This window comes from Melospiza melodia, chromosome 1 (assembly GCF_035770615.1).
Source record: "Melospiza melodia melodia isolate bMelMel2 chromosome 1, bMelMel2.pri, whole genome shotgun sequence".
Taxonomy (NCBI): Eukaryota; Metazoa; Chordata; class Aves; order Passeriformes; family Passerellidae; genus Melospiza; species Melospiza melodia.
The window spans coordinates 109,879,172-109,900,315 of record NC_086194.1 but is presented as its reverse complement, the minus strand read 5'-3'; the positions used below and the strand labels follow the sequence as shown (position 1 = coordinate 109,900,315).

The following is a 21,144-nucleotide window of genomic DNA, read 5'->3' as shown; positions in this document are numbered from 1 at the left end:
TCATTTCATCCATTGCTAACTCCATGAAGTTCAACCTGGTAGAGGAAACAAGACCAAATTTGTTACATGCACAGGACCTGTACCACTCACACAGATCTATACACTGCTAACACAAACCTTTACTTCCAAGGAAAAGAAAAATATTAGACTTCCATGGGACCTTTGATGGGATTCAGCTGCACTGGCACATGGTTTCTGCAGTGCACATGTAAAAAAGAAAAAAGTGTTTGGTGGGAATGTCCTAGAACTTCATCTGTCTTGCTATTTTTTACCATAAACCTTTTTCTTATCAACTTCTGGGAAACATCTTCAAAGTTTTATTTCAGCCAAGCTTCTATATTAGGCTGCTTTAAGTTCCCTCTAGCATTTACTCTGTAGTGTCATCCCTAGTTGGGAATGCCGTCATTTGCTTGAAGGTAAGTTCTTTGAACTTGATTTTGAAGATAAACAATATTCTTCTCACTCAGCTTTCCAAAGCACTTCAAAATAGCTTCCAGATCTAAAGTAATGAACAATTACTATCCTTAGCGGAATTCACTAATTGCATGATTCATATTTAACACAAGAAACATTCTTTATTTGTATTGCTAAAACTGACTTTCTTTTTCTCCCTCTATCTATAAAATATTCAATTTTAAATTGTACTATTCAACAAATTTTCCTAGGTGTGTGGACTTCTGGACAAATAACAAAACAATAAAAAGTGGAATTCAAAATTTTAAAAAATAATTGTCCTGTTTCTCAGTGAGTTTCATGTGGATTTTTAGTGCAATCAAGGCAAGACAAGAGGAAGCCTGTATGGCTCAATGAAAGAAAGAAATGAAAGGACAAGAGAATTGGGACTGGACTCCTAAACTGCAGTTTAATGGCTGTATTTTTATAAATTCATAAATTCGCCTCTGCCTATGTCTTTTGGTAATTCTGAAGCACCTTTGCAAAGCTGATCTGAGTGAGTTTAAGTTCTCTAAACTGCAGGCGATCAATTCTGGGGATTGTTATCTACCAAGCCACAGCACTTTGTAGAGAAAAAGTGGTGGGTGAGAGAACCTTATACATTTATCAGTGATTACTGAAGCTAGGATCCTTTAAAGTAAATACATTTCATTAAGTAGGCACAAAAAAATTTCCTTTGGTTTTGTTACTTCTTCTGCAAAGAGGTCAACTACTACAGTCATATGACTCTCAATTTGCTCAAAAAAAAAGCTGTTTATGTCACCCAAAGCTGTTTATGTCCTGACATATCTCAAGGAGAGTCATAACACAGACCAGAACAACAAGCTGCCCTCCCAATCTTCCTGTGACCCTCTCTGATTCCAGGATTGACTGCGGTTCCTCCATCTGCTTTTTCCCACCAGTGTAATTCACATAAAATACTTTAAATAGGAAAAAATATGGTTTGTAAGAGCTACTTACATTTATGGAGTCTTCAGCATCTATCTATAGCTTTTTCATTTTCAGATCTTCTCATGTTGTACTCCACTGTGCTTTCTGTTTCAAATCTTTTATGTTTCATGAAAGAGCAGTCAGCTGGGATTGATGTTTCCAGCAAATCTTCCTACAAATGCTTGGCAAGCCCAGAAAGCACCGTCTGAGGCCCAGGAGCTGACAGAGTTAGGAGATCTTGCTGTACACGTCGATGTAAGGTGGCTATCTGACTTTGGGAAAGAAAACCTGATCAAAAACTGCAAGCTGACAACAGTCACACAGGGAACAAATAAAATAGATTTGGCCATTCAAGGTTTTAATAGTGAATTAAAGCTAGAAGTGAGAGTGGGCAAAAAAGCAAGAAATCAGCTGAGCTCCCACTTTTGAGCCTGGGCAAGCCCCAGGGTGCCTGCACTTTTGTAATGGGAGGGACAGATTTTCTCACGCTTGTCCACTCTGACTTCTTCATTTGGCTGACCACGAGCAGCTGGCACAGGCCCCTGGCCAGGCTGGTAATTGTCATCCCTTCATACTTGTGCAGCTTGGAGCATCTGGAAATGCCTGCGGTGCCACGGGCTGTCAGTGACCTCTGTCTCCGTTGTGTCGCCTCAGGTGAGTGTTCCTCCAGGTGATGCACAGCAGCTGCAGTGCCCAGCTCCACCAATGCACTCCTGGCTCTGCTACATCCCCAAGCATGCTGGGTTTGAGTGTGGTACTGACATTTCCTGGGTTCCTGGATAAGGAACCAAGTGCAGTGCTTGTCCTACTCTGCTCTGCTTCCAGCTGAAAAGCTGGGCTGGCATAGGAGCAGAGCACATTGGGGAGCCTTGTGCAAGGCCTAAATGTCAAACAGGACACGCTCTCTGGGGACACGTGTGTGGCTGCAGGTGTCTGCTCTTTGTCTTTCACCTCCCACAGCTGCCTCTGGATATGGGCAAAGGGAGGAATCTGAGTCATCCTCCCAAAGCAGGCTCTTCCTTCAACACTAATGAGGATTTTGCAGAAATCCCTTGTCTCCCACTGTCTGCGTCTTTAGGACTGAGCTCTACCTGCTATGAAATCAGATGTTTGGGAGAGGAGGAGGAGGAATGTTAACTGGAAAAGACAATGCAGAGGAAACAGTGCCTTGCAACAAACATGATTTCATTTCATATCTTGTCTGCAGAGGCTCTTGCAAACCTAAAAAGTAGACATATGAGCATACCTTTTCCTTTGTGAACCATATTCAACCTTGTTTGACAGGTATTTGCAATGAAATTATTCTACTTTCTAGACAAGTTATCCCAGGTTTACCCAGCTTTAATCTTAAGCCAATATTCTGACTTGTTTTTACTTCATCTCTTCTGTATGACTGCCACCATTTCACCACAGGTCAAAAAAAAAAAAAAACAAAAGGAAAATGTTCAAGCATTTATTGAGTTTCAAAACAGGAGGGAGAAGAGGGAGAAATGTAGGGTTTCTCCACAATTTCTCAGATTTTGTGGAGTTATATTTGTTAATCCTTGTGTTCCTAATCAGACAAACTGCCCTCTTGAGATAAGCAATCTTAACTATTTGGGAAAAAAATCTTTTGACTGCAAAGTCTCCAAAGAAAAGTTCCAAAATACTTCTTAACAGTAGTTTGAGTAATTGGTGGAGCAAACATTTAACAGCGAGTTCAGGCTTTTTTATGTAGAATTGACTTTAACCTGGCTGCAAATCACACATGATAATTTGGTGGATGCATCTGTTACGATTGTTATGGGTATTTGCTGTCAAAATAAACCTATCAGGCTGACTCTACAGCCTGCAGTTCCTGATTAAAATGGTTTTTACTATTTTATTACTCTGATGAAGCAGAGTTCTTTGATGAGACCTGAGTTTTGTGGGTGGTTTTAGTGTTGTGTTATGCTTATCACAGTTTTAAAATTACTGTTACACTACACATGTATTGTCAGTGACTGTATTTTTTTCAACTGCAATCTGCTGTGGATGTTTCCAAGGCTCAGTGATCCTCCCAGCCACCTCACACCTGCAGGGTGGGGAATTACTGCATGGAGCTATAGAAAATAGTTACATGGTCATGACTTAACAACAATATTAAATGCTCAAAAATTCCAATGATGTTTATGATTTCAAATGCTCAAGGAAAAGAAACAAAAGGGATATAGATACATTTATCCTTACTGTCATTTTTTTATTGTCTCAGTTTAAAGTGTTTTAAACATGGAGAAAATGTTAATGTGCTGCTAACAAAATTATCAATGAGTATTGTAAGTAAATACCCATTGGAAAATATTGCAATTAGTCTTTAGTAGAGTGTTTTCAGTCTTCTCATCAAATATAGCTCTGCCAAGCAGTACAGACACTTCTCTACATGATTTCTCTCTGTGTACATGCAAGTGTACAGACATAGATGTACATGAATGCACATGTGTGCGGAGTTCTGGTTTCTAAACTTATTTCTAAACTTTCTGCACTAATAAATAATACATGTGTAGTTTACTGTGACACAAGTTTATAACAAACAATAATTTTGCAAAGGTTAGAAGTTAACCCTTATCTCCATGGTACAATGACCATGGCTCTGTGATCTATTTTCAAAGCTGGGTGCATGGTGGAGATACAGAGCAGAAGGAGGAGCCCTCCTGCAGAACAGAGCACCTCTGCCAAAAAAAAAAATTGGCTGGTAGCAACAGTTCAGCCTCTACCTATTTCTTAACACTTTCCTGCTGTTGAGTCACACTGCATTATAAAATCACCTTGCAAATCAGAAAATGGTGATTGTTTAAACACTTCTACTTTACGACAACCTCAGATGCTCATGAACTACAGGCCAAATGTCAAGGTATTTACTCATGGAGGTAGATCCCACTGAGCATTAGCTGGCATCCTGCGTCAGAGGGTTGCTTGCAAAAGCTGAAGGCATGCCATGACTGCTTGAGATCTTCAGCACCTTGCAAAGCCATGTGGGTGTTCAGGGTACTGTGATTAATCCTAGGAGCAGGAACAAAAAGGAAAAAAAAAGAACAGATTTGGCCCATAATCAGAGAGCCAGTTAGGTGCACACAGCTGTTCACAATACAGATTGCAGGGAGTCACTGCTGCTATTGAATTCAATAGAAAACTGCTTACTGGCCTAACAAGGACAGATTTAATCCTAGACCCTGAAATATCTCCACAAACCAGTTAATTTTCAGTATAAAATGTCTAAATGTATGCTTTATCAAGCCACTTTTATGTTTCGCTGGCCCCTTTATCTTGTGTCAACCAAAAATTCATAATACCAATTTTGACTGAAGGCTGGCTTTAATTACAATTTCTTTTACAGGTCTCAACTGCTTTTTGTGTCCTGGGAAATGAGAGCAATTCTTTCTATCATATTCAGAAAGAAAATGAAAAGGTTGGTAAATGTATAAGTAATTTTAACTGATTCATTGATCTGAATACTTTTAAAGTAATACAGTAAGTATTTCTGTCACACTTTGAAGTTAAGCTTGGAGCTCAGTTACATCCCTTAGGGTTATTTTATAGCCATTAAGAATGTGTACCTTTTATCTGGTGCCTTCAATTAATTGAATTTCAAAAATATTCTCAAATGTTTTTAGAAAATCATTTAGTACCTGGAGGACATTCCTGTGTGATTTATTGTTACAGTAATTAAAAGCAGTGAGTATTACACTGGTCACTGTTGGAACTCCTGTCTGCCTTTGGCTATATTTTGGTTTAAGTTAAAACATATAGTACACTTGAGAGACTTGTGAAGGGAGGTAAGAAAAAAATTAATTCTTTTCAGATTGCTTCAGAATTTTGGCACACTTAGAAATAACCTCTTAAAGTGATCACAGTGATATTTACATGATAATTGTATGCAAGCACAATTAAACTTCTATATTAAACAATTAAATAGTGCTTTTCCTGCTATGGTGAATTATTCCTGACTACCCATATTAGTATTCTGTAGTTCTAATCATTGCCATAAATAATTTTCAGTTTTACACATTCTGCTCTGAAGCCATTATTAAGAACTCTCAGGAAGAGTTAAAACAGCTAATGAAAATAATTAGCAGGGAAAAAAATGATGGTTCATCCTGCATTGAAAGATAACCCTAACTGAAAACTACAAACGCTGCCTTAATTGCATCTTTGTTTTCTGAGGCACTCACAGCTCTGTTCTGTGATCCCTTTTGTGCAAGAAGTGGCGGCTCACGATCAGTTTTGTACCTGCAGTTTTGCAGAACTCCTCACTCACAGGAAGATCCATGGATTCACACCCCTGGCCCACGTCTCTTCGCTTGTGAAACATAGAGGAAGGAGCTTATTGCCGTGCTCCTTCCCTGGAGCCCCACCTCAGCAGCACGGCTCACCTGGCCAAAGTCTGCAGCAAACACTCCGTGCAGGAAGGAGAACTTGGTGCCACTGACTCACTTGGTGTCTTCTGCCTTTTCAGCATCTTCCAAGAGGCTTGGTTCTGCTTCTAAGTCTATGAAATTATGGTCTTTTCCTACTAAAAAATAATCCTCTCCACCCATCCAAATACTGAGCCCACTAAAACATCCTCAGCTATTTCTCTAAGCGCATCAATTTTTTTTTTCTAACACAAAATAAATATGTTTTCAAAATCATGGGCTCACAAATGGAATTACAGTAATATTTGCTTACAAAATTCCTTAAAACATAATCGCAAACCTACATCTTTGTGGATTCCAAAAGACGCTCAGATGGCCACACAGGATCTGAAAATAAATGTGGTTTATTAGCTTAGGCATGCATTTATGAATAAAAGTCTAGTTGCATAGATTCTGGCCAATACAGGCCAGTACCAGATAAACATTTCACATTCTAACATACGCACTGAAGTCATTGTTCAAAGTAATAACCTATCCTTTTAATAAACCATCCCCGTTACACAGAAATGCCTAAAGGTTTTCTAGTGTGCATCAGTCTTTTGAACATCACATAATGAATTTAATGTGAGAAAAGGAAAAGAAATGTACCTGTATGGATCCCTGCAAATTAAGACAAACCTTGCTTCTCTGAGGCTACCACATAACTTGGCACCATATAACCAGATGAGGACAAAAATAGTTTGAGTGAAAATCTGATTTCTATCCATGTATTTACTACATTCTGAATTATATTGGCTTTCCTGTGAAATTATTCCAGTTAAGTAAATTATCTCAGAGGTTTCATGATTAAGCTAATGTATTTCTAGGACCTTCATAGTGAACATGAGTTATGATACATGCATTAGTATATTATTCCTTGACTAGGTGTGATTTAGTAACCTCTACAGGAAAATAACAGCCAAAAAAGTAAGAGATCAAGCTGCTGTTTTCTCCCATCTGGTATCTCAGAAAGTAGGTCTTCAAAATAAAGCGATAGTGCCATATGAATTGAAACTGAAAATTATATTATATTCCCTTTCTGAATGGAAATATGTGGTGCTATCACCAGTGCTGTTTGTCTAATGACATGGAAAATTAAGGGTTATGACCACTTGGTATCATTTAATAATGGCCTTTTCACAGCAGAGAGGGCATTGCTCTAGCTACAGAAATGGGAAAGAATGCCAAAGAATGCGAGGATAGACGGGACCAACAGCACTGCTACAGTGAAAAGAGCACCTTTTAATAGTTGAAACATTAAAAATGGTTGAAACCTTAGCATTATTTGTCATTTAAACAAAAATAAAAAAGGAGAAAGACAACCTAACAACATTATGAACAGCATTAAGCAAGATCTACAAATGCACCTCTGGCCTTGCATTCTGGCCCATGGTTTTTGGGAGTGCTGCCCAAAAGCTTTTGCTCTTGTTGCAAGCATCTTCCCAGATTTATCAGTGGCCAGTGCTCCCTCAGTGTCCATCATGTCACTATGGTTGACCTGCCTGCATGTCTGCTGGGATTCCAGCTCCACTTAGCCTGGCTGCCCTCCTGCCTGGCTAGACCAGTTTCTGACAGAAAGCCTCCGAGCTTTCTGCTACCTAGGTCAGAGTGGCAATGGATGGCAATTTCCAAGATGTGCAGGTCGACGTGAGCAAATTGGAAAAGACAGACTCGAGTTTGCTCACTTCCTTTAAGCATCACTGGAATAATTAAAAATGTTGATCTCGTGGACCTGAGGTTGTTATATTACAAAAGACTCATATTAATGTACTGTTACTGGTTGTAGCTGTTAATATAAAAGATTACTCTTTGAACGATGCCTCCTGCCCTCGAACATCATATTTCATGTCAGGGAGGCAGCTGAACCCAGCAACCCCCAGCACCTCACCGCCGGAGTTCTCCCGCTGTAACTCGGGAAAAGCGGGGGCGGCCTCTGTCCGAGCACTCGGCGCTGGGACGGGGAAAGGTTTGGAGAGCAGAGAGGTCCCGGTCCCCTCAAAGCACACTAGGGCCGAAGGGGGGGTGTCAGCTCCATGCGGCGGATGGTGCCACCCCGCCTGCAGAGCACGGGCTCGGCCGGACGGGGTCCGGGGCCGGCGGGGCTCCCCGGCACAGGCGGGCGCTGCCCCGGGGCAGCCGGCCGGGCTCAGAGGCAGCCCGGGGGTAGCACAGAGGGACAGGCCCCCGGGGCACGGGAGGGAAAGCCCAGAGCCGCAGGGCCGGGACAGGGACGGCGCACAGGGCTCCGGCGCTGCCGGGGGCACGGCAGAGCCCTCGTCCCGCCGGAGGAGAGGCAGCCTGGGCCGGCAACCGGGGCATCCACGTCCCTGTGGGTTTGTTACTTCGCTTTAAAACGCAAAGGCTCGTGGCATGATTGGCTTTCTGTTTACAAGCGCAGATGGGGAGAAGGCTCACCTTTTCTTTCTCCGTGTGGCTTCCCCACATTTAAAGCTGCAAGGGCAGTCCGAGGAGGGAGAAAGGGGAAAGAGAAGAGGATTTCCCGGTTTCAGCATCCATCAGATTTACCTTGTCACTGCACTACAAGGTGCAGCGTGTGTCTAACATTACGAGCACGGGGCCATGCAAATGACACAGGCGTGAAAGAGCCCTGGCAAGAATAAATCTGTCGATGTACAGATGTTCCCTATTAACGTTACTGTTCAGCCTTGGTGGTTACTGTGGGAAGACACCGGATTAAAAATTCCTATTGCCACCCCACCTCTGCTGAACCTTTCTCCCCACACCTCTTTGTCTTCGCTTAATTAGGTAGGATATAATACTCTCTTTTTCTCCTCCTCTGTCTTATTGAGACGTCTGCCCAGGCTCACGCCTTTAAACAGGAATGATATTGATCCCTCCTCCCCCTTCTGTCAATCCCGATTTGTCCCTTTTCCTGCTGAACAAACAATTAAGAAAAGAAAGTACGGGGCGCGCGGTGGAACTTGTCATGCACGGGCTCCCGGGGGGATCCCGCGGCCCCGGACACCGGGCCCGAGCCCGGCACTGACGGAGGGTGGCGGGAGGCTGCGCACCGGGAAAGGCGTTTCGGACTGGCAGCTCGCCGCCCCTTCGCCCAGCCTCGGCCCGTGTAACTTCTCCTCGGGAGAGAGTGGCAGCCCCGGGCTGAGGCCGGGCGGGACGGACGGCCGGACGGGCACGGCAGGACGGAGAGGACAAGCGGGAACAAGCGCTCCTGCCCCGACCTGCTTTCGGCTGTCCCCGCTCCCCGCTCGGCCGCCCCCAGCTCCGCCCGGAGGGAGCCCCCGGTGCCCGGGCAGCCTCTGCGGGGCCGGCAGGGCGGGCAGGGCGGCGCAGCCCGCCTCGGGGGCGCTGCAGGGAGCGGGTCCCCGGTGCCGCGCCGCCCCCCTGCCCCCTCCCCGCGGCTGGGCCAGGCAGTCCCCGGCAGCTCCGCGTTGCCCGGCTCCGCCGCGCTGCCCCCGGGCTATGAATAAAGCCGAGGCGGCCGCGGGGACAGGTACAGGTGCCCGTCTCCTGTGCGCAGGGCTACGCCGACGTCCCAGCCCGCCTCCTCCAGCGGGAGGGAAACAAAGACGGCGAGAGAGGCAGGGAGAGTTGCCTGTAAGTTTAGCGCCTTTCAGTCGTGACTCGCGGAGATAAATGATAGTTTGGAGGTGCGCGCAGTTAATCACCGCCACGGCTGCCGTACAGCGTGTGCAACCCGCAGATCATTAGGTTAAATGGAGGACATTCGTGTCCTTCCAGAATCAATGCAATTATTGTTGGCAACAAGGACAACAATTGGAGTGGCAGCACTAATTTTACTAACCTGCTATTAATTATGGTGTCCCCCACGCCCCAGACGGCGTTTATAACCCGCGGAAGCAAGCGGCGCTGGCTGCTTCTGCTTTAAAACGGGAAAAGTTGGAAGTGGAATGCCTGGTCGCGTTGGAAAGTGTTAATCAGTGGGAAAGAGTGTGATCGGTGGAACTATTCACTTGAGCGTCACTCTGGTGCAGGGGGTTAGTGAAGTGGCGGCGGCGCCTGGGGACCGAAGGCTCCGTGCCGCGCCGCGCAGGTACCGCGCACTGAGACATGTCTGCGTTAGCTCCCCGCAGCTCCCTGCCGCGCCAGCCAGCGCTCGCCAGAGGAGACAAGCCCTGCCATGGCACAGCCATCGCTACCAGGTTTTAGCCGAAGCCTGGCGTGATCGCAGGTAAAAAATTTCTTCCTTTGGTGGTGATGCCTGTGAGTGTGTGTGTGTGTGTTCGTGTCTCTATGGAAGCGGCGGGTGGAGGGGAGCGGTGGGGCTTACCCCCCCCCCCCCGCCCCCCCTTCTCCTTCGGAGCCTGCTTTAGCAGCAAGGCAGCTGAAACCGAACTGCTGGAGGGAAGAGAAACTATCCGTGATGAATCATTTGGCTTTGTGCAATCTTTACCTAGGACAGAGGGTAAATGTATTTTAACATGCGTGTGTTATTTCTTGGGAAGGGGGTGTGGATATGATATTCAGCGAGCACTAAGGTAAGGTACTGAGACAAACTTTCTGGATTTTAAGGCGAACTTTAAAAAATAGAATTTGACCTTGCAAGCAGGAAAGTTTTACCTTAGCAGGGAAGTAAGTTGAAGCTGTTGGCTGCCAGAGAGCTCCAAGGTGGTGGCGTCTAAATGCCTGCGGATCTGCAGCACTGGGGGTACAGGAGCTGGGAAAGGAAGTCTTATACAATCTTGCTTTGCTAGTGAAGGCGTAGTTGCAATGCTCTGCACTGAGCAGGTAAATGTGAGCATGCTGTAGGGTCCATCTATTGCCACAAAGCAGCTGCCCAGGTTGCAGCATTTACTTCTCTTGCTGAAAAGTTTTGTGTGTGTCTGTGTGTGTGTGTGTAGGTGTGCATGTAAGAGAGAGAGAGAGAGAATGAGAATGCTGGCTCTAGCTCTTAAGTGTGAAAAGTTAATAAATACAAAGAACAGAATGAGCATGTGAGGCCTTTCTGCTTTAATCTAGATTGTTTGCCAAGAGGATTGAAGACTTACAAAATGAAAGCATTCAAATGGATAGCTTTGAACAAACTGATTTTACATGTAGTTGTAAACTGAGTAAATTAATTAGCAGTGCCTTCTTATGCAACTGTTCTGTTGGTCATCATGGCTCTGCCAATCCCAAGCCATGGCATGGGTTTGTGCAGGTCGGAAGCATTGCCTCCTCGATTCAGAGTGCAGGAGGTGCAGTTACACCTCAAATTGGCTCAGGGAAAATAAAAACAATCATGTTTACTGCCAATAGCAAGTTTCGGGGAGCTAACCTACGTTAAAATGCTGTAGGCTGCCCACGGTTCCATGTCAGATTCCAAATGGGCAACACGTAGATCTTCACAGCATTTATCAGGTGGTGTCAATGTTGCTTTAAGTCTGTAGCATGAAAACAAAGCAAAGTCGACTGGAAGAGCTCGCTAGAGTCTGTTTAGCCCATAAGCAAATTCCGTTGCTGAAATATTTCCAGGAGTGGCAATAACCCCTCCAAAAGAGAAGGCGATGAAAATGCAGATAGTAAGTGTAGCTGCATTAACTGCCTCTAGATCATGTCCCTGAAGACGTCCATCAAAGCCTGAGTCCTGAAGAGGTTCTGTTTTACCTGCTGTGGCCTGTTCCAGCATCACACTCTTTCATTCTCATTCCATGTTTTTACAATAAAACTTGTATGAGCATTGGCTCCAGGTACTCAGAGGAAAAGCTCATAACCCTGGGAGAGAGACCTGGATGGGCTTTGGATGGGAAATACCTGCTCGCCGGAGTGTGCAGGCTGGTTCTGAGCAGAGGGGAACTCTCCAGCGTTTCCTATTGATCGTGATGGGTTTCCTTGCTCAAACTTTGGAGAAAGCTGTGTGTGTTTCTTTCTCAAAAGCTGTTAACTGCATTGTACAGGAAAGGGGCTTTGACGAGGATCAATTTTTATTGCACAGCAAAGACTTGCATTTTCCAAATGCTTAAGGATATAGCCCACAGCATTAAGCGTCTTTGCTTGGATTTGAACAGTGTTACCTTGTTTATGTGCAAGAACCACAAAGGTTATTTTAAATCATTGTGGGGCTTAATGCATGTTTGTGCTCTGGCACCAAAAATTCAAGATGAAATATAATTGTGTTGAGTTTCTTATCAACAAAGGGCCATTATTTGTAGACTGTAAGTGAAACAACACATCAGCATTGGGGGAGAACGTAATGTCAGCTTTCACCATTTAAGGTTATTAAGTTTTTTTGTTGCTTTTTCTTTTTGTTTGTTTGTTTTGGTGGAGGTTTTTTAATGACTGCTTTCTAGGGAATACAGATTGGAACTGACACAAAGCTGACCGGGGGTAAAGTAATAGAGCAGGCAGGCTGCAAAGAAAAATGACAAATAATTATCATGATTAATACAGGAAAGTTCAGCGCAAAAATGGGCACCAGAGTATTTGCATGGCGCAGTGAAAGACAACTGTGATATATAAATAGACAAGGACTATAAATATTGAATTTCTCCTTGTATTTTAAAGTTTAATAGACTCATCTAAATATCAAAACCTGTAGTGCACTGTGGCCACTGCGGAGTTGACATCTGCAGTGGAAAAAAATAAATAAAAACCAAAAACACCAAAAAAACCACAACTCCAGGACATTTCCCAAACTGTAGCCTGGAAAACTGGGAGGACTTCTTCAGGCAGTTCTCCAGATCTCCCAGCTAATTATAGTGCTTTACACCGAGCCGCTCTTGAGATAAGTGCAACTATTTTCTTCCCTAGCACCGGTGAGTTTTATTCCGGAGCTTAAACAAACATCCCCCAGCGCAATGGGCACAGGAGGCAGAGGGAGCAGCACGGAACGCTGCATGCAGACCATTGTGTAAACACTGGGTGTCTTTTCTTCCCAAACAATGCAATGGTCCATCAGCACTCCGCACCAGAAGGAAGCTGCTGGTAAAGAGTGGCTAAAAAGTATGATTATACCTTGGCAGCACCGGGATATAGTGCAGGAGGAGGGATAGAGAAGCCCTTCTATAAAAGAAACCCAATGGCAAAGTTATTAATATTCTCAGAAATAAAAAGGAATTCACATTTCAGGTGAGGAAAGAAAAAGCTCTTTCTTCCCATCCAAAAATCAATACAGAATTCCAAACCGATTATTTATGTCATTTGATTCCCTTTCTTTATACGTTTCTCCCGGCTACAGATACTGAGCTGTCAGGATAATTTGCATGTACTGTATCTGATATCTTTTATTTGCAAACACTCTAAAGCGCCATAAAACGCCTCTCGTTGTAGTCTAACTCGATCTGAGGACTAGTATTTTCATCTGTAAATTAAAGCAATTACGCAGCAGATATTATATTATGTGTACTGTGGTCTCCAGATAGTCATCAATCACCCTCAATCGAGCTGTCAGTGTGGGCAGATTCGTTTCTGGGAGGCAGTCTTCCAGCTGGGGAGAAGAAGAGAATATCATCATTAATTAGAGTGTGACCCTGGGGCTATTCACATGTCTGAACCCAGGAATCTCTCTGAGCAAGTCTGCACACCATGGAGCAGCGTTCGGCTGCACCAGCAGCGCAGCTTCAGCCTCGGAGCTGCCTCCTCCGCCTCCTCCGTCCAGCCGGGGGCTGCCTGCTCGCCCTGCCTCGGTGGCAGCGGCCGTCGGGGAGAGCCGCTGGGGCTGCCAGCACCTTCCCCCCCGGCCCGCTCCCTCCGAGCCTGCGGCAGGGGGGGATCGCTGCCCGCTCCTGTAGGGGGGTCCCAGACCCCCAGAGGGTAGGCAGGCTGATGGCAGCCGTGGGATGGGTCGGGAAGGAGGGCGTGTTGGAAGTTAGAGATGGGATCAAAGTCTTTTTAACGTGAAAAGTCACATCTTTTCCATCATTCCCCCGAAGACGCTTGTAGGGTTTTCTACCTGTAATCACACGCCTGGAATAAAAGCCGAAAAGAAAAGGAGGCTTGCTTATCATGTGCTTTATTGTCAGCGTTAGCGCTAATTTTAACTGTTGATTAAATCTTAAATGAAGACTCAGTCGTGTGTCCCTTCATATGTCTTGTTTGTAATTGAGACTAATTATTACTGTGGGGTGGGAAGAAGCAGCTGCTCATTAATTAATTTCTAATTAAAAGTGCTTACTAGCCTTTCAGAGACTAAGGAGGGTGGGGAAAATAGCTGATACAACATTGATCCTTCAGATTAAAAACATCCATTTCCTTCCCTTGCCCGCAGAAATATATGTGTTGCAAGCAGGCGTTGCCGCCACCGAAGAGCTTCCCAAACTTTTCTCCCCTGCTAGGCAGGCTGAAGGCGATGCTGGAGAGTCTATTTTCCATGCCAGGGGAAAGATTCCCGAAAATAAAATGAGTGTTAAACTTACAGGCAGGTTAATTTGAGTAGGTTTTGCGTGACGTCAGAGGTCTCGGCTCTTTTAAAACAACGTGCTTGTGAGCTGATGCATTTGTATCACTTTTCTTCTTCCCACCTTGTATTTTTCCGTGGGTGCAAAGTATTTGTTTTTGCCGTCACGTCTGCCAGCCTTGGAGCCTACATGTAACAATTATTTCTGTGTCGTAGCTGTAGCGGGGAAGGTGCTAAAATCGCCGTACATATTTAAAAAGAAGAAAAAAAAAAGTTTAAGTTTTCATGTAAATAAATTAAATGTGGTTTTCTGCTTCGTCCTATAAGCATCTAGGGACCTGTGGTTACCAATCAATTGGTACAACAGAGCCGAGCCAGGCTGCAATAGCGTGCAGATCAGACGCCTCGCCTTGTTTCTAGATAACTGGGAGCCTCTGTACCATGTCCTATCCTCAGTTTGGCTACCCTTACTCCTCTGCACCCCAGGTAAGACTTTTTGCCTGCCAACGTTAATTGATTGAATTTCAGTCCTTATCGATGCCTTCCGTCCGGGATGAGGGCTGCAGGGGATCCTCTCCGCCTGCGGTAGCGGCAAAGCAGATGCTGTTCCGCAGCTTTACAAGGCACCCAAGTTCTGTGTCGGGCACCAGTTTTAAAATGGGACGAAACACGCGGGATTCGGGGTGTTTGGGGGTGATAAAGACGCGTGGGAGATGATTACAGAGATGAGAGAGGTGAGAAGGGGAGCTGGAGATCCCCAACCCCCACCCGCACCTCGCCCCCCCTCCCGTTTGTTTTTTTTTTTCCTTTCACGATTAAATTCACAGTTTATCAATTAAACATGGATGTACAGAGGTCCGGCCCGTAGAAAAAGAATGGGATATTCTAAACCAGCAGGTTAATAACAGATGCGTGCGTGGCTGCTACAAATCTGCAGTCAAAATAAATATGCATGAATGACTTCGAAAAAAAGGGTTTAAAAACGCAGATGGGGATCATTGTGCTGCAAGAGGAGAAAACGGTGTAAACCCCAGTCTTGTGAAAACACCCCGGGAAAAGTTAGCTTTTAAATGCAGAGGGCCTGAGGAATGTATTATAGAGGATTAAACATCCACAGTCACGGGGCGTTTGGTTGTTGTTGTTGTTGCGGAGTCGTTCTAAAAAACTCATAAAATACTTGCACCTCTGCGCTTCTGCAGAGCGTTTCTATCACGACTGAAGTAAAATACTCCAGAGGAGGCAGGAGGGCGGGCGGCACCCCAAAGCTACGACCTGATTTGGGGAAAAAAAAAAAAACCCAAAACCAAACCGAACCCAAACAAAACCCTACCAAACCCACACAATCCAAAAGCAACCGACCCCAAACTTGGTTGCACTTTGGGAAGTTCCCCCCACCCCGCCCTCAGCGCCGCTCTCTTTCCCTGCAGTTCCTGATGAGCACCAACTCCCTGACGACCTGCTGCGAGTCCAGCAGCCGCACGCTGGCGGAGACGGGGGCGGCCGCCTCGGCGCAGACGCCCGTGTACTGCCCGGTGTACGAGAGCCGCCTGCTCGCCACCGCCCGCCACGAGCTCAACTCCGCCGCCGCCCTGGGCGTCTACGGCGGGCCCTACGCCGGGCCCCAGGGCTATGGAAACTACGTGACCTACGGGACAGAGGCTCCCGCCTTCTACTCCCTGGTAAGCCGCCCGGGGGATGCTCGCTCCCTCCCTCCCTCCCGGGCCCTGGGGGCGGCTCGGCGGGATCCCCTCCCCGGGCGGGGGCAGCCCCGGGCGCTTCTCCTGCGCCCCGCCGCGCCCCGGGCCCAGCCCAGCTGCGCCTGCCCGGCGCTCGCCCCTCACGGTAACGCAATTAAAAGTCGCGCCTGACGAGCTGCCGAGGGCCCGTCCGGGCGGGCAGCTCAGGGCGACCCATACCCAGGCTTGCAAAAAAAAAAAAAAAAAAAAAAAAAAGATGCGGTCTTCCCACACAGCCTTTTTTTTCCTTTTTTTTTTTTCTTTCCCTCTTTTTTTTTCACCCTTGCACCGTAACAGCGCGAGTTAATGTCCCTATTGATGTCGCTGGGCGCCGCGGCCGAGGGGCCCCCGCGAAGGTCCGGTCGGGCCGCGGGGCGGGGGAGCCGGGCAGGAGAGCCGGGGGCTGAGGGCGGCGGTGCCGAGCGCGGTCCGGGCTGTGCCGGTGCCGGGGCCTGAGGGCGGCGGGGCCTGAGGGCGGCGGGCGGCGTCTCTTGCAGAACAGTTTGGAGGCGAAGGACGGGAGCGGCTCTGCGCATGCGGGCATCGCCCCCGCGGCTGCCTACTACCCCTACGATCACACCCTCAGCCAGTACCAGTACGACAGGTAAGCGCCGTGCCCAGCCCGGCCCGCTCGCTGCCCCCGGCCCCGCCACCCCCGCCCGCCATCCCCGCCCCGCCCCGCCAGCCTGCCCGCTCGCCTCTCAGCATCTCCCGGCCCCAGCCGTGTCGCCTCCCCTTTCCCGCGCCCACGCGGGGTCCTCCGCCCCCCGGGCGGGCGGTAGCGCGGGGGCAATCCCTCTTTACCGGGGCCGTAATTATCTTTCCGTGCGCGGAGTCAGGCTTGGGCATCCCGTGTATATTTATTAGTTTTAAAGCAGCGCAAACCCCCTTACACGCCGCTCCCAGCTCAGAGGCCCATTGGGCGCCAGTGACCTTTCCTGGAGGATGTGCATTAAATATTCAGTCGCAGCCCAGTGTCATCTGCGTTAGGTTCCTACAATTTCAGGAACAAAAGGGTAAAGGAGATTACTAATAAAAGGAGTAAGAGGAAATATATTTCTATTAACACTTACACCCTGGGGTCACCCCAATGAATTTTGTTTGGGGAGGACTAATAAAACGAGAGGAAAGTGGTATTTCTCTGAGTTCGCAAGCTGCTAGGATTTTCCTGCTGCCCGAAATGTTGACATTGACTTTACAGCAAATAAAAGCAGAGGATTCCTTCCCTCTTTCTGCCACCACCGCCTAGGCAGAGTGGAAATCTGCACAATTTGCCCTGCCCGCTGCTGCTGCTGGTTGAACCCTTCCTTCTTGCTGAATTTTCTAGGCTGGTCTCCCTCATAAAGCTGAGCTGTCCTCACCCCTCCTAAAACCGAGCTGTCCTCATCCATCTCCCCCCTCTCCGGTCCAGCTGCCCTCCTGGGGGTGCCGCAGGCAAGCGGCGGGGCCGGGGCTCTGGGCAGGTGCGCGAGGGGCGACAGCGAGCTGTCACATCCCGGGGGCTCCCCTGTGCCCGCAGGTACGGGACGATGGACGGCGGGACGCGGAGGAAAAACGCCACCCGAGAGACGACCAGCACGCTGAAGGCCTGGCTGCAGGAGCACCGCAAGAACCCCTACCCCACCAAGGGCGAGAAGATCATGCTGGCCATCATCACCAAGATGACCCTCACCCAGGTCTCCACCTGGTTCGCCAACGCCCGCCGGCGGCTCAAGAAGGAGAACAAGATGACCTGGCCGCCGCGGAACAAGTGCTCTGACGAGAAGCGGCCCTACGAGGAAGAGGAGGAGGAGGAGGAGGAGGGTTCGCAGGAAGAGGCGATGAAGAGCGGGAAAGCCGAGGGTACCCTGCTAAAACCAGGCACTTAGCGGTGCGGCCGCGGGGGCTCGGCCGGCAGCTCGCCCCCGGGGCGGGCCTCGCTGGTGGGGGCGGCCGCGGGCCTCGCTGGTGGGGGCGGCCGCGGGGCAGTGCGGCGCCGACAGTGACCGTGTGTCTTGTTTTTGCTGTCCCTTCCCCCGCCCCCGCCCCGCAGAACCCACGGGCAAGGAGGAGAAGGAGCTGGAGCTCAGCGACCTGGAGGACTTGGACGCCGCCGAGTCGGAGAGCTCGGAGTGCGAGCTGCGGCGACCCTTCCCACACTCGCTCCCGCACCCGCACCCGCACCCGCTCCCGCTCCAGGGCGGCAGCCTCCCGCCGCGGCCCGCCGAGCTCCCCGCCAAGATGCCGCCGCCCGCCGCCGCCGGGGAGGAGGAGGAGGAGGAGGAGGCGGCGGCAGAGCGGGCGCGGAGCTGCCTGAAGACGGCGGCGGAGGAGTGCGGCCCCGACCCGCTGGGCGCTCGGCAGCGCGGCTGCGAGTCCAAGATGTGCTTCCAGCAGGGGCAGCAGCTGCTGGAGGCGAAGCCCAGGATTTGGTCCCTGGCGCACACCGCCACCTCCCTCAACCAGGCCGAGTACCCCTCCTGCATGCTGAAACGGCCCGGGGGCTCGGCCGCCGCCGCCGCTCCCGCCCCGGTCAGCGTCATGGACAGGCACCAGGATTCGCCGGTGACCAACCTCAGGAACTGGGTGGACGGGGTGTTTCACGACCCCCTGTTCAGGCACAGTACTTTAAACCAAGCCCTGAGCAACACAACAGTTTCCTGGGCTACCACCAAAGGAGCCATTCTGGAAACGGGCGCCTTGGGACGCGCGGTGGGGAACGGCGCCAATGTGCTCAAGGGGCAGCTCTCAAACCTGGCCCACCATGACTCAAACAAAGAGTTTCTGGCGTTTCCCAAATCAGGAAGCAAAATGTTTTGTTCCTAACAGGCCCGCCGAGGGGCAAAAGACTTTCTAACGCTTGAAGAGTCAGCTACACTGAAAAGAGACTTGCAAGAGTTTAAATTTAAAAATAAAAACTTTTTCTTCCTTTTTTTTTTTTTTTTTAACACAAACAACATAAACGAGGATTTAAAGTTCAGTTTGCTCAGTTCAACGGAAAGACTTTGCTCATTGCTGTTCTGAACATTTTCTCCTGGCTGCGACTTTAAGGGATCAATGTCGTGAAAGTTATTTAATTCCATGTCCAAAAAGCACGTACTATAGTATAGACCTACTTAAAAAGTTTACATCCGAAAGTTTACAAACGGGAAATTTTAATTCAGATTTAATTTAAGGCATGCCGACATTAGTTGTAAAGACTTTTCGAGAGTTTTTCCTCCTGATTTCCTTGTTAGCATATAATTCACAAACAGCACTTCTACTAAGTTTACACCTACTGCACAAATTTATCTTGACAAAAAAAAATATGTTAAAGGGTATGCTCACTCCAATAAATTGTCTGTTTCAGAGGTAACACAAGTGGTGGCGTTTTGCATTGGGCAACAAACAACTTCTATGTTTCAAATTCCCCCTCGGAGCCGACCCCGGTAATTCCAAGGACTGTCAACAGGCTGCCGGGAGAGGGGAAGAGAGGCTCGGCGCAGCGCGGCCGCGGGACTGAGGACGGAGCCCGGGGATGCTGGGCTGCGCACAGGAGCGATGCTGGGCTGCGCTCCGCGGGGCAGCGCCGGGCCCCGGCCGCGTCCCGGGCCGGCAGCGGGGGCTCCGGCTGCCCGCCGAGGCCCGGCGGGGCGGGAGCATCCCTCGCTTCCCCCTCCCCTCCTTCCCGAGCTGCGGGCGGGCGGGGGTCGGCCCCCAAGGGCCGGGCTCTGCCGCGGCGTCGCCTCCGCCGTGCGCGGAGCAATTGATTCACATGGAAAATTTGATCTTTTAAAGAACCGTTTTAGCTTTCCAGCTCCTCTGCCAGTGCGGAGAATCGCTGATCCGCCATGAATATTTCAGCACTTCAGTACAGATGCTTTACCATTTTGACATTAAATAGAGTGCAGCCAACAAAAAGAGAGAGGGAGGAAGAGCGCTCTCGACGTGTGATTCAGGAGCACTCGCAGCCAATTTACCGCTTAGATAACAGGCGCTTAAAAGATTTCCTTTCCTTCCCCGGAATGGGAACACACTTTACTGATCCCCGGACCGGGAGACAGGGAGAACTGCTGGAAAAGAAACTGCGAGGCAACAATAGATACCGGCTTACCCGGGCCGGCCCAAAACCCTGAGCCTGGGCGCCCGGTGCGACGATGAACCGAGAGCACCCACAGGACCAAACTGACATGGGCACAGGCAGAAGAGCTTTCCTTGCCTCCCAGCGTTCTCGCCCATCCCACCCCAGCGGCTCCCCGTCGGTCCGCCCCTCTTCACAATAAATAAGATTGCAATAAAGGGGGGAAATATACAAAGACAACTATAAACGCAACCGAGAAAACACTCAGCCAAAATATAACATACTCCAGCCTGCGAAGTTTCTAGCGAGACCTGTTAGTGCAAGGACTGAATAAAGGAATCCAGGTGCGGAGATCAGATCAAGCCCTTCCCCTCTCTGCGAGCAGCCGTAATTGGATTGTATCCAGTCATATTCCCTGTCATTGTATTGACTTTCGCTCTCTTGGATGATATTATCGAGATCACTGAACCCCTCTGCTGATCTGGCTGTCAAAAGGCTCAGACAGGAGCCCCCGGCCTGGAAAACGTGCATCAGCCGAGATAATTTGAAGTGAAATTTTCATTTTGACAGTAAACCCCTCAATTTCTAAAGGCTCTGCACCCGGAGAGCTCGGTGGCAGGGGGAGGCTTTACAGAAAGCCCACGTCTTAAACTGAAAAGGGCAAAAGAACTCGAATTAGTTGTAATAGATAAAAGGGCAAAAATAAAGAGTCAAGGGTACTTGACAGTAATAGCGAAAGTGGAGTCTCGGGGGAGCCGCGATCTGAGCTAAAGGCTGGGCCGGCAGGAATTTTAATGCAGCCGGGGCGGCCGGCGAGCTTTGCCTCTGAAACCCTTTAGACAAAGCAAATTATTTTCAGCCAAACTAAAGAGACGGGGATGAGGGAGAGGGAAGGGGAGGAAGGCGAGCGTTCGGGCTGCCCTCAAACCATTGGTAGAGCCAAGCGGGATGGGGCACGAACCCCTCAGAGTGCTGCGCGGGTGATGTTAAAGCGGGGAGGTTTGCCTGTGCCAGCCTTGCTGGATGTGCAGGGACTGGAGGGGACACGGGGGCTCCCGGTGGGCTTCGGTTTCCATGCGACAGAGGCTCTGTGGAGTGGAAGGGAACTCCATTTTTTCTCCTAACACAGAGACAGCCGAGTGTGTGTGTGGGTTCTGTGTGTCTGCCTGCAAGGAGAGGTCTCGTCCAACGAGCAGCCAAAAACGCCTCTCAGCCTGAAAAGCTCCCTGACTTTGAGGAGTGCCGGCCCCCGCCGGCCTC

General features: G+C 48.8%; 1 protein-coding gene and 2 long non-coding RNA genes across 8 annotated transcripts; 2 read left to right on the top strand and 1 right to left on the bottom strand.

Moving 5' to 3' along the window:
* Positions 1–1,902: 1,902 nt before the first annotated feature.
* On the top strand, positions 1,903–6,258 carry LOC134422342 (uncharacterized). Its single transcript, XR_010028798.1, has 3 exons — positions 1,903–2,037; positions 4,736–4,807; positions 5,635–6,258. It is a non-coding gene; the product is annotated as an uncharacterized LOC134422342 (long non-coding RNA).
* Positions 2,961–10,422, bottom strand: LOC134422348 (uncharacterized). Of its 3 annotated transcripts, none has more exons than XR_010028801.1 (3): positions 10,356–10,422; positions 6,098–6,140; positions 2,961–4,401 (listed from the first exon to the last, which is right to left on the bottom strand). It is a non-coding gene; the product is annotated as an uncharacterized LOC134422348 (long non-coding RNA). The 3 variants fall into 3 exon arrangements; XR_010028799.1 differs by lacking the exon at positions 10,356–10,422 and adding an exon at positions 9,580–9,700; XR_010028800.1 differs by lacking the exon at positions 10,356–10,422 and adding an exon at positions 8,208–8,318.
* Positions 9,210–19,184, top strand: IRX4 (iroquois homeobox 4). Of its 4 annotated transcripts, none has more exons than XM_063164311.1 (7): positions 9,210–9,371; positions 9,869–9,966; positions 14,437–14,595; positions 15,537–15,788; positions 16,343–16,449; positions 17,365–17,687; positions 17,878–19,184. In XM_063164311.1, exons 3-7 carry the CDS (start codon positions 14,551–14,553, stop codon positions 18,648–18,650), a joined length of 1,500 nt encoding a protein of 499 aa, XP_063020381.1. In that variant the 5' UTR covers positions 9,210–9,371; positions 9,869–9,966; positions 14,437–14,550; the 3' UTR covers positions 18,651–19,184. The 4 variants fall into 4 exon arrangements, with proteins under 4 accessions (XP_063020381.1, XP_063020370.1, XP_063020376.1 ...); XM_063164300.1 differs by having other exon boundaries at positions 9,859–9,966; XM_063164306.1 differs by having other exon boundaries at positions 9,770–9,966.
* Positions 19,185–21,144: the final 1,960 nt, after the last annotated feature.